At 33.2% G+C, this 15,496-nt stretch overlaps 2 protein-coding genes across 6 annotated transcripts in view; one reads left to right on the forward strand and one right to left on the reverse strand.

The window, feature by feature from the left end:
• LOC134844305 (ATP-binding cassette sub-family C member 4-like) overlaps window positions 1–15,496 on the reverse strand; it is a 463,247-nt gene that overhangs the window by 239,593 nt on the left and 208,158 nt on the right. The gene's annotated exons all lie outside the window — the stretch shown is intronic.
• LOC134844175 (vasoactive intestinal polypeptide receptor-like) overlaps window positions 1–15,496 on the forward strand; it is an 87,067-nt gene that overhangs the window by 51,636 nt on the left and 19,935 nt on the right. For all 5 annotated transcript variants that reach the window (XM_063860729.1, XM_063860732.1, XM_063860731.1 and 2 more), the window contains 6 exons: window positions 7,039–7,187; window positions 7,706–7,797; window positions 8,105–8,373; window positions 11,176–11,239; window positions 12,369–12,530; window positions 12,893–13,028. In XM_063860729.1, the coding sequence (XP_063716799.1) occupies window positions 7,039–7,187; window positions 7,706–7,797; window positions 8,105–8,373; window positions 11,176–11,239; window positions 12,369–12,530; window positions 12,893–13,028 (872 nt within the window). The remainder of the gene's footprint in view (window positions 1–7,038; window positions 7,188–7,705; window positions 7,798–8,104; window positions 8,374–11,175; window positions 11,240–12,368; window positions 12,531–12,892; window positions 13,029–15,496) is intronic.

The following is a 15,496-nucleotide window of genomic DNA, read 5'->3' on the forward strand; positions in this document are numbered from 1 at the left end:
ACCATCAATACCATCAACACCAGCTTTTCAGTACCAGCAAATAGTTGAAAATTCAAAAAATTTCTTCAAAAAATTTAAAAAAAAATCTTTTTGATTTTTAAAGATTTTTTGTTTTCCTAGTCATTTTTCTTCAAAGTGTTTTGTCCTGTTTGCTTATTTTGCTATGACTGAAAAATATGCCTAAATTAAAGTTCTAAGTCAGATCCTTTTATCGCACTACACAGAAAAAACCACTAAATTGGAAACATTCTGCGCTACTTGCACCCTACTTGACTGTTCTTGTTCACGGTTTGACGTTGGATATCTTTTTTAAGTTCAATTTTTCGCCTACATTAAAAGAAAGACAAACTCCACTAGCTGGCAGCAAAAATTTAAAGGCCACAAAAAACGTGATTTATTTATATTTTGGAAAATTGATGTTTTCTTCAGTTTTCCGAGCGGAATATGAAGTATACCTATGTTTCTAGTTTTCTCAAACTGCTTTCCAGGGTTTTTAATTTTAATCTTAATCGATCAGACGCTACAATTTTTCCTTGAATTAGCTAAGATAAGATTTGAAGCTTAAAAATTAATCGTAGACTTGTCTCTTGTCAAAAAATCCAGAATTGCCCTAGGCTAAGTTCTTGGCAAGAAGTCCAAGGTTTATCCCTGGTTATATGTAATCCGGGTACTAGACTATGTTTGCAATATGTAACCAAGCTTTTTTGAGTTTTTAAATTAAATGTTCATTGGTTTTCTGTCATAATCAGATCCGATAGAATGGAATGAATAATTCTAATTTTATATCGTTATTCAAAAAAGCTAAAATACGTATTTTTATCTGGTTTGCTGAAAAGCAATTGTCAAAAGGTCGAAAGTCAGCAATTACTGGTAGTCTTAAAAATGGTATCTTGCGTTTTTAATCTAGTTTCATCATTTAGCTGAGTTAAATTTTTAAAATAGTTTCTTAAATTAGCTAAGCCAATCTATTTGTTTCATACATTGAAAGAAAACTAGTTCAAAATAGCTTAAACGAGACTTGTACTTTTGCGCCATAAATGGTCTATTGTCAGCGGTCATTAGATGATTAAAAAAGCTGCTTCAATTAGTAGTTTGTAGAACAGCATCAAGTTTTATAACAAATACTAGTTTTTTGTAGTAAAGGGCCCTTTGTCTTGAATCGTTGAAATTGAAATACGACAACTCGAATATATATATATATATATATATATATATATATATATATATATATATATATTATGTAAATTTTATCGAATTCTTATTATTTTGAATTTGAACATCGAGGGCTAAATAGGTTATGCTTTTTGTAACAAAAAACTATAACTCTCGTTCGTACAAAATGGATTCAAATTTTTGAATAAACCAAATCTATATGATATATAATACAACAATTTTAGGAGGAGTATTAATTTCACAATCAAAGACTTTCAGATAGAAAAACTTATTAAATCTTTTAAGTTTAACAGGGAGCATATTGGATCTTGTTATCTGTGTTCCCCCTATAGTACCTGATAAAAAATTTGCACTCTTGTAATGAACAATTCAACATTCAAGGATACGTGAAATTTGTATTTTGTAACTAAAATTCCCCCTTTTGAATTGTATTGAGAAAAAAGTTGGTAAACAAAAAAAGTGATTAATGTCAGTCGAAAGCTAGATATTGCTCGCAAAATTATGATTGTCTATCCAACAGAAAAAAAACTTGCAAAACTTTTCGGCAATTAAAAAGCAAGGTAAAATCAGCTACCCGTAGTTAAATTCGTAGTTTTTATGACTCAGAATTGGACAAAGCTTACAACTATTGACCTATCAGCTCATTAACAATTTTCTATAAATTTATGAGACGATTAGTCTACAAACAAACGCTATCCTTTTTGACTAAAAACAAATCAATATTTTCCGAGGAATTTGTTTTTTTTTCAGAAAAAAACACCCATGTATCCATGCTTTCACAAAAACAACTCAAGAATTTGAAAATTAATTGAGAAAAACAATACGGCTATGACCTTTGTATATCCAAAGAAAGCTTTCGAAACTGTTCATCATGATTTTGTTGCCAAGATACAGCAAATTTCAGACTTCGGTGGTAATTTTGGTAATTTGTTAAGGAACTAATTCCAAAAACAAACAATACTGCTCGTATCAGGGCGAAGCCCTGAATGTTCCGACTGCCTTTTAAGGTTTATGGAGCAGCAGTAATAACATAAAAAATTAAATGAAATAAAATAAAATGAATTTTTTTTTTCCAAAATTTGAAACTTTTTATGAAAATCATCCCCCCACACGCCATATAAAGTACAAAAAGATAGATTTCGTTCCTTGTAACAAATCAATTATGGCAAATAAGCTTCGTTCAACCAATTTGGAACCATTTATAAGAGGGATTAAATCTCCGCTTACGCGTTAATAGCGCGAATTATATCGAGCGTTAATTGTCCCAAATTGGTCAAAATGGCAATCTTTGAACCCTCATAGCTTTACGAAAAAAGATCACAGGTAAAATATCTTTTCAAATTTAAGCTCAGGACAACAATGGCTTTCGAATGATATAAAAAAATTCCGTCAAAAATGACTAGTTAAAAAGTCGAAATTTGTCTGAAGAAAAAAAACCCACAAATATTCCGTTACTTTCGTATCAAAAATCGGAACAACAACAGCTAGCTGGCTGATCTTTTTTTGTAATTATGGGATTCATGAAGTCATGTTATTAGCCAACTATTGTTTAGGTTTTGGACGGCTGCACTATCGGATCTTTCAGTATATGATGTTTGTAATCAAAAATGGAAGAATGCAAATAAACCTTATAGGTTATAATGTCGCTAGCTGGGAAAATGTATTGCGTTGCGAACGAGAGACTATAAGCCCTATCACCTAGAAGCACATTTTTTAGCGAGGCTGCACTAACATAAAAAGAAACAAGAAACACTTAGAAGTGCAATAGCCTTTCAGAAAAAAAGAGCCTCTCAAAGAAATTTAAGTCAGATTTTTGAAAAAATTGTGACAGTTCAATATATGCAATAATTTGTCGCACAACACAAAAAAACAGTAAATTTTTACAGTTCAACCTCCCATCCCCTATTTGCGCCTCCCTTACAGTAATTAAACGACATGCTAAAGATACACAAGACTGCTCGTATCAGGGCAAAGCCCTGAATTTTCCGACTGCCTTTTAAGATTTATGGAGCAGTAATAACATTAAAAAATTCAATGAAATAAAACAAAATCAAAAAAAAAATTTCTAAAATTTGAAATTTTTTATGAAAATCATCCCCCCACACGCCATACAAAGTACAAAAGGATTTATTTTGCTCCTTGTAACAAACCATTTATGGCAAATAAGCTTCTTTTAACCAATTTGAAACGATTTCTAAGACGGATTAACTCTCCGCTTACGCGTTAATAGTGCGAAATATATCGCGCGTTAATTGTCTCAAATTGGCCAAAATGACAATCTTTAAACAACCATAACTTTACGAAAAATGATCACCGGTAAAATAATTTTTCAAATTTGAGCTCAGGACAACAATAGCATTCGAATGATATAAAAAAAATCGTCAAAATGGCTAGTTAAGTAGTCGAAATTTGTCTGAAGAAAAAAACCCCATCCCGAGCACAATTATTCCGTTACTTTCGTATCGAAAGTCGGAACAAAAATGTATGTTCAAAATATCCAATATTTCCAGTTTTAAAAATTACAAGCTGTCAGGCTCAGTATCAGAGACTTTATTGTTTCTCTTTTGTGTGAAAGCTTTTGCAGTTTATATATGATAAAAGTTTATATAAATACACTTATGATAGGTTGAAACTCTTAAACATTCATAAAAGCTAAAATTCAAAGTAAGCTTTTGAAAGTAGATGACTGGTGCAGAGCTTTTGAACTGAATTTTAATTCCGGAAAATCGAAATTGATGAATTTTGAAAAAACATGCAGAAGCAAGCAAAACTTGAAATCAGGAGATAATATATTTTCCTTACGAACAAATTCAAATGTTAACCTAATTGATCATCTAAAAATTGATGCCGCAGAATAGCTCATCATAGTGGAGGTTTAAATCGCTCTCTAAATTGTTCCCTGATCCAAATTTCCTAAGTGCCATTGATTTAATTAGTGCCAGTGTTTTCTTTCGGTCTATGGATGCAAGTCGCACGAAAACCTAAACTAAAAATGGATAGCTTACAAAAAGGCGTTGCGTACTATTTCCTTCATAAAAACAGTTGATTACATATCAATTCTTTCCAAAAAATTTTATTTAAATTGTATCACAAACTCTTAATCAGATATTTGATTCATCATCTACAGTTTTTCCGGAAAAAAAAACGCCGGAATCAAAATGATCACTAGGTTTTCAAGTAAGGGATTGAAGAAATCGTTTTTCGCACAATCAAAAAATTGCAAAAAATTCGGTTGCTCTTATTTTAATCAAATGCTAAAGTTTCTTCCACAAAACTAAGGTAATCAGAGTAATTAAATGCTGAAACTTCTTTCAAAAAAATGTTTTTCTTCCTATTGATTGGACTTTTTTTTTACAAACAATCATGTTATGAAAATTAAAAACAGCCTAACTCAAAGTATGTTAGAGACAAAAAAATTTTAACAGACATTTTGATCTAAAACAGCATACCTGTTCAAAATTATTGTTCCGACTTTCGATACGAAAGTAGCGGAATATTTGTGCTCGGGGTGGGTTTTTTTTTTCTTCAGACAAATTTCGACTTTTTAAATAGCCATTTTTGACGAGATTTTTTTTTATCATTCAAAAGGTATTGTTATCCTGAGCTTAAATTCTTAAATTTGAAAAGATATTTTACCTGTGATCATTTTTTGTTAAGTTATGAGGGTTTAAAGATTGCCATTTTGGCCATTTTGACCAATTTGGGACAATTAACGCGCGATATAATTCGCGCTATTAACGCGTAAGCGGAGATTTAATCCGTCTTATAAATTGTTCCATATTTGTTGAACGAAGCTTATGTGCCCAAACTGATTTGTTACAAGGAACGAAATCTGTCTTTTTGTACTTTATATGGCGTGTGGGGGAATGATTTTCATAAAAAACTTTCAAATTTTAGAAAAAAAATTTTCAATTCATTTTATTTCTTTTAATTCTTTATGTTATTACTGCTGCTCCATAATTATTAAAAGGCAGTCAGAACATTCAGGGCTTCGCCCTGAAACGAGCAGTCTTGTTTGTTTTCCATTTATGGTGGTGCTTATTGTTGGCTGCAGAGCTCGCTTAACTACTCCTGAAACATTTTACATTCGGATTGTAATATTTCCTTGTATCAAAATCAATCGCAATAGCCCTTTTTAAACAAAATATAGCATATTTAACACTGAAGATAACCAATTGCTGACTAATCTCAAACTATTGATACATCCCAAAAAAAAACTAAATTTGAGTAATCATTTATAACTGATTGTTATCTAGTTCTTAGGATTATGTTGATTACTAATTCAACGCATTCAACGGATTGATAATCGAATATAATGTGGTAATTATCCAAAACGCCAAAATATTGATAATCAATTATAATTGATTATAGTTCCTACAAAAAAACTCTTAAGGTTAATTGTAACCTCTTGTTTGGCCAGAATGCTATCACGGGACAAAATTTTTATACTGGGTTATTAAATTGCTTTCAATAAGGAAGTCTCTAAACTCGAAATCAATTGCCCTCTTTTAGTTCACAAGTAGAAATTAACTCATCTGAAGTCGTATGCTCATATTTGATAGGGTAAAAAAAAACAAAATCATGAGCAAAATTTTATCGAGAAAAAAATGAAGAAAAACTGCTATAAAATTGAATTGATTTGAAAACTGTACTCCAGAATTTGCAATAGGCAAGCGTCTATGAAAAGCATAATTTATCAGCAATTTAGTTGACAATTCGATGACAAATTGAACAAGACTGCTCGTAACAGGGCGAAGCCCTGAATGTTCCGACTGCCTTTTAAGGTTTATGGAGCAGTAATAACATTAAAAAATTCAATGAAATAAAAAAAATGAAATTTTTTAATCTAAAATTTGAATTTTTTTTAAATGAAAATCATCCCCCCACACGCCATATAAAGTACAAAAGGATAGATTTTGCTCCTTGTAACAAACCAATAATGGCAAATAAGCTTCTTTTAACCAATTTGGAACGATTTCTAAGACGAATAACTCTCCGCTTACGCGTTAATAGCGCGAAATATATCGCGCGTTAATTGTCCCAAATTAGCCAAAATGGCAATCTTTAAACCCCCGTAACTTTACGAAAAATGATCACAGGTGAAATATCTTTTCAATTTTGAGCTCAGGATAACAATACCTTTTGAATGATAAAAAAAAATCTCGTCAAAAATGGCTATTTAAAAAGTCGAAATTTGTCTGAAGAAAAAAAAAACCCACCCCGAGCACAAATATTCCGTTACTTTCGTATCGAAAGTCGGAACAACAATTAAAATGGTTTATAATCGAATAAAAAAGGTTATAAATAACTGCATTGGGTTAAATTTCATGACAAAAACTGAAAACGGTTTTAAAATAATTGGTTATAATCGATCAAAATTGTATATTGAAAAACAAATGAAACAAAAACAGAAAACTTCGATTGATCAATATAATTAATTAAAACGTTATAACATTGATCAAAATTAATTATGATAAAAAAGATAATCAATTTCACTTGATGTGTTCTAAATTTTAAAAAACTGTTATAATGCGTAGACCACTTTTAAAGCTTGAGGCTGCCTGCGGGCACACAAAAAGCGTAGACAAAGCTCACAAAACTTTGGTATAAAACTGATCAGAAACCACTGAATTAAATAATCCGGAAGATACCAAGATGCTAAACATGGCAAAGATTTCAATTGATTTTTGTTATAATCTAAGCTTTTTGGACAACTAAAATTTGGCTTGATTTTTCAAGTCATCAATCCATCAAATTAGTCAGTTCCGAATTTTCATACAACTTATTTTCACTGAACATAAAGAGGCGTAACGAAAGTATCAACTTCACTTCGTACAATTTTCTTAAGTCAAAGTTTCTCTTTAGGCAAATTTGGCACTCACGCATGTGTAATGGGAGAAAAATGGGATGGACAAGGAGAAGGAGAGGGGGTTCCTGTGTGGGCGTCCCACCCAGATTACCCTGGACTCATCTGGTCCGACTACTCTCTCTGCGAACAGGCCATACACACTAATGTTAGTAACAAGCAACCCCCATAGCATATGTAACAGAGGAGCGCGAAGGGGGGGGGGGTGGTTGCTGGGGGGTGGGGTTATGATTTTTCATGAAAAATGAAAAAAAAGACTGAATGCGCTGTAATTAACAACTGAGCGACGGCGTACTTTATGTGTTTTGATACTTTTATAATTTGTACGTTTACTTTTTTGATCATCGAAAACTGAAACATGGTAAAAAAAACTTTCGAGTATTCGGTCCTTCTGGCATAAGGGTCTTCCATAACAACGTTTTTTCTCTCTGTCATTTTTCTGTATCATCTCTCTGTCATTTTGCAAAAACTAAAAAAATAATAATAACAAAAATCAAGCGGTGCAAAAAAAACAAAAATTTTAAGTCTATTTATGCTTTAGATAAACGAGCTAAACGCAGAATGATAAACTTTGGTGAAATTATATGTTGTGAAATTATGTATCTGCTAACATACTTATCTGGATCAAAAAATGCCAAATTAAAGAAAACAGGTGATTCATTTCAGAAGTACCAGCTGATCCAGGTGATCTACTACGTGGGCCACCTGCTCTCCTTTGCATTCACTCTCACAGCTTTCATCATATTCGCTGTCTTCAAGTAAGCTTCATCAAATTGAAATTTCTGATTTTTAAGTTTTCTCTAAATTTTTTAAGTCTTAAAATCTGGATTGGCATTAGAGAACAAGCAATTGTACTAAAAACCAGCGATTCTGTTTGATACCATGAATTTTTGACAGCAAAAATAGCTCAAATTGATTAACTTTGAAGAAATTCATTATGTTCGATAAACTCTGCTTCGAAGCACAGTATTAATTAGTCGAAAAAGAAAAGTCATTAATTTTGCCTTTCATTTGTCGAGTTTAACTACCAAAATTTTGACTTCATATCGCCCATTGTTATTTCAGAAAGCTTCACTGTCCCCGCAACGTGATCCACATGAACTTTTTCGGCTCAATTGCTCTTTTCTGCTTCAACTACTTTCTGCAAACTGTGCTAATGGATACACTGCTAACAGACACTCTGTTATGTAACCTGACCCACGTGGTAGTGCAGTACTGTTTCCAGACTACCTATTTCTGGATGTTGTGTGAGGCTGGCTTCTTGCACCGGACAGTGGTGACTAATGTGTTCGGACATAACGAGAGAGTTGGCCCATTCATTGTACTGGGATGGGGTATGTTTAAGTACAGCATTTTTAATGCCTGAAAACAAGGCCGAAGTGTTGGGCTTCTCAAAATTAAAGGCTTCGCCTTCTTTTGTTACTCCTATTTGCAGTTTTTTTTAATTTTCATTTTCATAATTGAGTCTGAACAATGACAAAGAGTTTGAATCCCATTCAAAGACAGGGTGTGAAAAGTTGTCTTTTTTATCTTCAGCTTTCCGAGAAAATAAGGGAAGGAGCATTTTTTCGAGTAGTTTCTTAATAAAGATAAGGCGATTTCAGCTCTAATGTAGAGCAAAAACGAAGAGCGGATGAAAAATTAAGAAAATGTTGCGAAGTTACAAAAACAAGAAAAAAAAATTTGGGCATATTTTTGTTCTTTTTCAACCGGATTTTTTTTTCTTCTTGAAAAAGACGTTAGAAATAATGGATTAACTAGTGAATTTCCCGCCCAATTTTAAATACAGGGTGTTGTCAAAACCAGTTTTTTATTTATTCTCTCTCATTTTACAAATATCTGGTTTATTGAAGAAAACAGTTCATGTCGAAAAAGTTGCCAAACTGATGATATTCTTCCTTGAGTTTGATTGCTTTTTGTTTATGCATACCTTCGCAATTTATTGAATTTTCACTGCTTTTCGAAGTAAAAAAAATTACTACTTCAATAGAACTGACCTAAATAATCAGATAAGTTGATCTCAACTAATTTTTCAAACTCAATTTCCTCATTTTTCAAACTCAATTTTCAGACTAAAAATGGCGAGGTCAAAAATTGTTTTCATTTTAACCAGCATTTTCTGGTTAATTTCAAATTAAAGATGCAGCCATATAACGGGTCAAATTGTTTGGTAGAAAACTATGGTAACCAAAAGTCTGAATTCTAGTTGTTCTTACATCAATTGAGCCTGCTAGCCTCGTTAGATTTAAACTAAATGAATTAAGCATGTAATGAATAAAGGGATTAATGAACCAAATGAATTAAGGGACCCGTTTTACGCGTGTAATTTTAGTTTAAAGTTTCGCGAAAAAAATGAACTAGAAATTGCTGGTTTATTTTCGAACAATTTTTGTCCTTGCCATTTTTAGTACCAATTTAACCGAAATTGAGAGAAACGAGTTAGAAAACTTAGTTTTAGTTCATGTTTCCAGTTATTTTGTATTAGAGCTATTTTGTTTGTTCACCTCAAAAATCAGCGAAAATCCATTAAACCGCAAAATTCTAATTGATCAAAGAACAATTCTTTTCAACGAAATGTATCAAAATTATTGCTACCTACTGCAAAAACAATAACATCAAAAACCCGAGGCTTAGCAAAATAAAGACGATTTGAAAAAAATGTTTATAGATCACCCTGTGCAGAAGAAAAACTCGTAGATAGTTCCCGTTTGTCAGTAGAGTAAAGCCTTTTCAGCCATGGTTCGGATGCCAAAAACGATTTTAGAGTAAAATTGGAACTAAGCAAAAATTGAGAGACTGAAATTGCATTTGATTTGGCCAAAATTGCGTTTGCTTTTTAGCCGTAATTGAACGTTAAAATTTTACAGGGAAGTTCAATTTTTCTTTAACATCAGTCGTCCTTTAACAAAAAATATTGACCAAAAAAATAATTTTTCTTAATTTAGTGTGCTCCAAAAAAACTATGGTCCAAAAAACTTGTGCTATTGACGCAGTTATTACCTATCGTTCTTTATTGTTCCAAATTTCAACAAAAAATATTTTTTTTCACCTAATTATTTTTTAATTGAAATTTTATGTAACATCTTTCTGTGAATGTTTGTGCTTGGTGGTGGTTATTCTGTCAAAAAAGGTGTTTGAAAAATTTTCACCAAAAAGTTTTAGTACCTCATGGAAGATATCGACTTCCTGGTTTTTTTTTCAGACCATTTTAAAATTATTTTAAGTTCAAGGGGTTCAAAATGTTCCAATTTGGCCAAGCGCTTAAAATTTTTTATTGCTTAATGCGTAATGCGCGCGATATACTTATGCGCTCAATGTATCATCAACACACGCTACAAAAATAATTAAAATTGATTTTTTGCAAGCTAATCATTCGTATAAATTCAAACTACTCTAATTTTTTTCTTGAGTTTTTATATTGTTAAAGGTTTTTTAATTTACTCCTTACCAAAAAATTTTCTTTACCAATTAAGGGACAGTCGGAACATTCGTGGTTTTGCTCTGATATACGAGCAGTCTTGTTTGAGCTTTTAACACGTTACAAAATGAATATAGCCCAACATGTTTTTTAAAATAAATATAGCGTGTGGGGTGAAAACTTTAAAAAATAAATCTGAAAAAATAATTTATTTTAAATTTTTTTTTCTTGAAAAATATCATTTTTTAGTTTTCAAAAAAGTTTTATCAAAAACTAATTCATGAGCCATAAAAAGGTGTCTGAACATTCAGGGCTTTGAATTGATTTGAGCAGTCTTTTTTATTTCAAAATTAAATTTTCAAAAACTTAAAGTGAGTTTCTGTAAGAAATAGTTTGTTCACACCACATTCACGAAAAAGGTTATTCAAAATGAAAGAAAAGGATGGTTTTTTGTTATATACAATTACAATAACACCTTTTAAGATTAGGTTTTGATGCAAGAAAACAAAAAGTTGAGGATTATTTTTCAAAAGCTTGCATTCAAAGCCTTTGCAAACCTAAAAGTGTTTCAAATGTTGAGGTCACCAACAGCGTTCCTCCGTAAAGTGATGGGAAGCTCTTATGTTGATTCCTTGCTTGGTGGATAATAAATTTTTTCCTTATTAAACGGGAAATGGTCCTACTTAAATGGTTGTTGTATACGGTTTTTCTATTTAAGGAGCTCCCGTGATGGTGGTGACTGTCTACGTCATCACGAATCTCATTCTGGGCAAGAGCAAAGTGTGAGTAAGACAAGACATAACACTTGTTGACGCTTACGGGCTGGCCAAACATTCAAATTTTATCTGTACGTCAAAATCCAATAAATGGGTTTAATGCAGAGGAGGGTTTACTTGCATGAGGTGGTGCTCCTTCCCCCGGGGATTCAACCTTCTCACCCGACTGTAATTTTTTTTAATGAATAAAGGTCGACTCATATCTCCAATTTTTTTACAACCCACCCCTCCCCCGAAAAAATCTAGATCCGCCCCTGATTCATTGTAAATTCGGTAGATTACGAGAAACATCTAGAAACGGGCAAATTTAGGGGTGAGAAGCGCCTAAAATTTGGCGCTTCCGGCGCTAATATATACTAATTTTGAAGGGGAGCGCGCGCCAAAAAAAACGCGATTTTTTGGTCAACAATTCCAAAAAAGCCCAAAAACGACATTTTTGGTTTTTGTTTTTTTTTCTTCAAAAATTGCCTGCGACACAGGAAGTTTGGTAAAAATAGGGTTTTTAGAGTGATTTAGGAGAGCTCGCCGGAATATCGTTATAGTCGCCGACCTAAAAAAAGGGTCTTTGAAAGTCCGCCCCCTCACCCCTTGAGAAAGTCCGCCCCCTTGAAAAAATCTTAGATCTACCCCCGTCTAGAAATCACCATTCAAAAAACGCTGAATTTCCAATGTCTTCAAATAATCTTTGAGAATACTCCAGTGAATCTGACCCGCCTTAATTTAATTGATTGAGTAAAGTTGAAGTGACTTATGTCTCTGCCTCTTAGTTGAAACACCGTAAGTTTGAGGACCACTAAGATCAGCGCTGTGTGGTGAAAGTAAGGGACATCATTTTTGAAGACCTGAAAAGTACCAACATATTACACATAGATAGTATGTATTTGTATTAGGGCGCTAAAATGGTTTTCTATAAAAGTTGAGTAGCTCGATTGCTGAACATTCCTCTTGTCTCAGTAGAATTCTTAGCAAAATGCTTCGTTGATAATTTTAGCCCGAAGGTTGATCTTATTTCATATTTATGAGATATCACACAGTTTGGTATCATTAGCTTATTGATGATCTTGATGTGAAAATTGTCTGAAAACTTGTGAACTCTTTAGGATATGAAAAGATTTAACAGCTATTTGATTGACAGGTGCTGGATTTCGGAGTATGGGGAGACGTTCAGCTGGGGAGTAGAGGTGCCTCTGATGTTGTGCATTGCCATCAACCTGGTGTTGCTCATCAGTGTCCTCCGAGTACTCATTCCCAAAATCAACGCATCCGCCGCCAATGTTCCCAGCCAAGATGTGGCCATGTGAGTATAAAGAAACATAAATACTTGTATTCTTTTGAAATCAAATGGATACGCCACAGTCCTAACATAGGCTATACTAAAAAATTGGGATTATGGACAAAAATAAGGTATACTTTTATTTTTATGATGACGAAAAAAATAACTGACAGTTCCCAAAAAAGACATGTCAAATCACATTTTGTGAAAACATTTGATAGTATATATGAATTTTTAGAAAAAGTACAAACTGAAGTTTCAACTATCCTTCTCAAATTTTTCATTTTACTGCCCTTTTAGCTCACTGATTATCTCTTAGAATATTTGAGATGCATTTATACTGTTAAAAGTCAGTTTGACGCTCGTTTTTGGCGATTGCGTTTCAGCAAGAGCGCGAAGGCCATCATCTTTCTGTCTCCTCTGTTTGGAGTGCATACCATTGTGACTCTGTGGATGCCCAGAGAGGGATCCAATGCACACATTGTCCTAGGAGTAGTCCAGGCACTCCTCCAGTCATTCCAAGTTAGTTAAACTAGAAGTCAATCCAATTCACTATATGTCACCACAGGTCATCCAAGGTCATTAACAATTGTTCTATGTCCATCTGGATCCTTCAAGGTCATTCTAGGTCATAATCGCTCGCTGTAGATCAACCCGGATGACGCAATGTCTGTCATTCCTATTCCGCCTACACCCTTGCATTCACAATACTTCCCAGCCACCGTCGACGCCGGGAAATTTGACCAAATCACCATCCAAGCTGTTCCTTAATATCTTAGCATTAAAATATTTTCTAAAAACGCCTTCTAACGTCTCGTAATTTAGGTGAAAGGCACGTTTTTTATTGAATACGTTCAATCGACGTTGCTAGATTCTTTTTCAGGAAGATTTTTTGGGAGTAGTCTGAAAAATGTCAACAAACAACAAACAAAGGCCAAAAAATCATAAAAGTCTTAGATCCGTGCATTGTTTTTGTATCAAGCAGCTTTAATGGCCTATTTTAAACTCATCGACTTTCGATCAGAAACATTTAAACAAAGATAGCACCTCATTATAATTCATTCCATCAAAATGACACGTTGTTTAATGATAAAACCTTTATGGCAGAGAAGTTGGTTGTTGTTTTATGCTGTGTTTGAAACATTCCTTTCGGTTATAATAGTGGTGTGACACGTGAAAGTTCCAGACGCAAAAAAACGGCCATGATTCACAATAAATAGCTCCGTTTAACAAATAACTTAGTCTGGGCTATGGGGAAACAGAGGAAACGGTTTAGACAGACTTGATAGCTTTTAGTGGATCTCCTCTGGGAATCGTAGAATTCTCAAATTCATTTCATTTCAACAATGGAACTTTTGATCAATTGAAGCTCCATAAAATTCAATGTATGCGAGTACAACTTACAACAAGACTGCTCGTATCAGGGCGAAGCCCTGAATGTTCCGACTGCCTTTTAATGTTCATGGAGCAGTAATAACCTATAAAAAAAATTAATGGTAAAAAAATAAAATGAAAACTTTTTTTTCTTCTAAAATTTTTATGAAAATCATCCCCCACACGCCATATTAACACGCCATAAAAACGGATAAGTTTCGCTCCTTGGAACAAATCAATTATGGCGAATAAGCTTCTTTTAACCAATTTGGAACGATTTCTAAGAATGATTAAATCTCCGCTTACGCGTTAATAGCGCGAAATTTATCGCGCGTTAATTGTCCCAAATTGGCCAAAATGGCAATCTTTAAACCCTCATAAATTTACAAAAAATGATCACAGGTGAAATATTTTTTCAAATTTAAGCTCAGGACAACAATACTTTTTGAATGATTTTAAAAAATTTCGTCAAAAATGGCTAGGTAAAAAGTCGAAATTTGTCTGAAGAAAAAAAAACCCACCCGGAGCACAAATATTCCGTTACTTTCGTATCGAAAGTCGGAACAACAAGACTGCTCGTATCAGGGCAAAGCCCTGAATGTTCCGACTGCCTTTTCAGGTTTATCGAGCAGTAGTAACATAAAAAAATTAAATATAAAAGACATGAATTTTTTTTTCTAAACTTTGAAATTTTTTTAATGAAAATCATCCCCCACACGCCATATTAAGTACAAACGGATAGGTTTCGCTCCTTGGAACAAATCAATTATGGCGAAAAAGCTTCTTTCAACCAATTTGGAACAATTTTTAAGACGGATTAAATCTCCGCTTACGCGTTAATAGCGCGAAATGAATCGCGCGTTAATTGTCCCAAATTGGCCAAAATTGCAATCTTTAAACCCCCGTAACTTTACGAAAAAAGATCACAGGTGAAATATCTTTTCAAATTTAAGCTCAGGATAACAATAGCTTTTGAATGATATTAAAATTTTCCGTCAAAAATGGCTAGGTAAAAAGTCGAATTTTGTCTCTGAAGAAAAAAAACCCACCCGAGCACAAATATTCCGTCACTTCCGTATCGAAAGTCGGAACAAAAAGACAACTCCTATATCTGTGTGAAGCTCTCAATTTTCCTAATGCCCTTCGTGGCCAATTAAAATTGAATTTGAAAAATTTATAAAAAAAATCGAAAAAATAAATAAATTTTGTTCTGTGTTTTATCCGCCCACACGCTATCCTAAAATTTAGACAAAATGATTTGCGTTTTCCTATATTGAAACAGTTTAACCCGCATGTTATTCCAAGTTGGCCAAGTTAGCAACTTTTCAAAACCTCATTACAGAACAAGATCAGAAGTGTTTTTTGAGCTCCGGGTAACAAAATCATTCAAACGCTATTTAAAAAAATAGCCGAATGAAAATGCCTTAAATTTCTTTCCTTTAGAAAAAATAAGTCAATGAAAGTTGTCTGGCCGAAAAAACACCCTAACATAAACATTCAGTTAAATTCGTCACGAATTTAACGGAATGTTTATGTTGGGGTGTTTTTTGGCAGTCGTAAAATTTAGGGCTTTGCCCCTGATATATGAGCAGTCTTGTTATTCCAATTTTTGACGG

The sequence above is a fragment of the Symsagittifera roscoffensis genome, chromosome 4, assembly GCF_963678635.1.
Source record: "Symsagittifera roscoffensis chromosome 4, txSymRosc1.1, whole genome shotgun sequence".
Taxonomy (NCBI): domain Eukaryota; kingdom Metazoa; phylum Xenacoelomorpha; order Acoela; family Convolutidae; genus Symsagittifera; species Symsagittifera roscoffensis.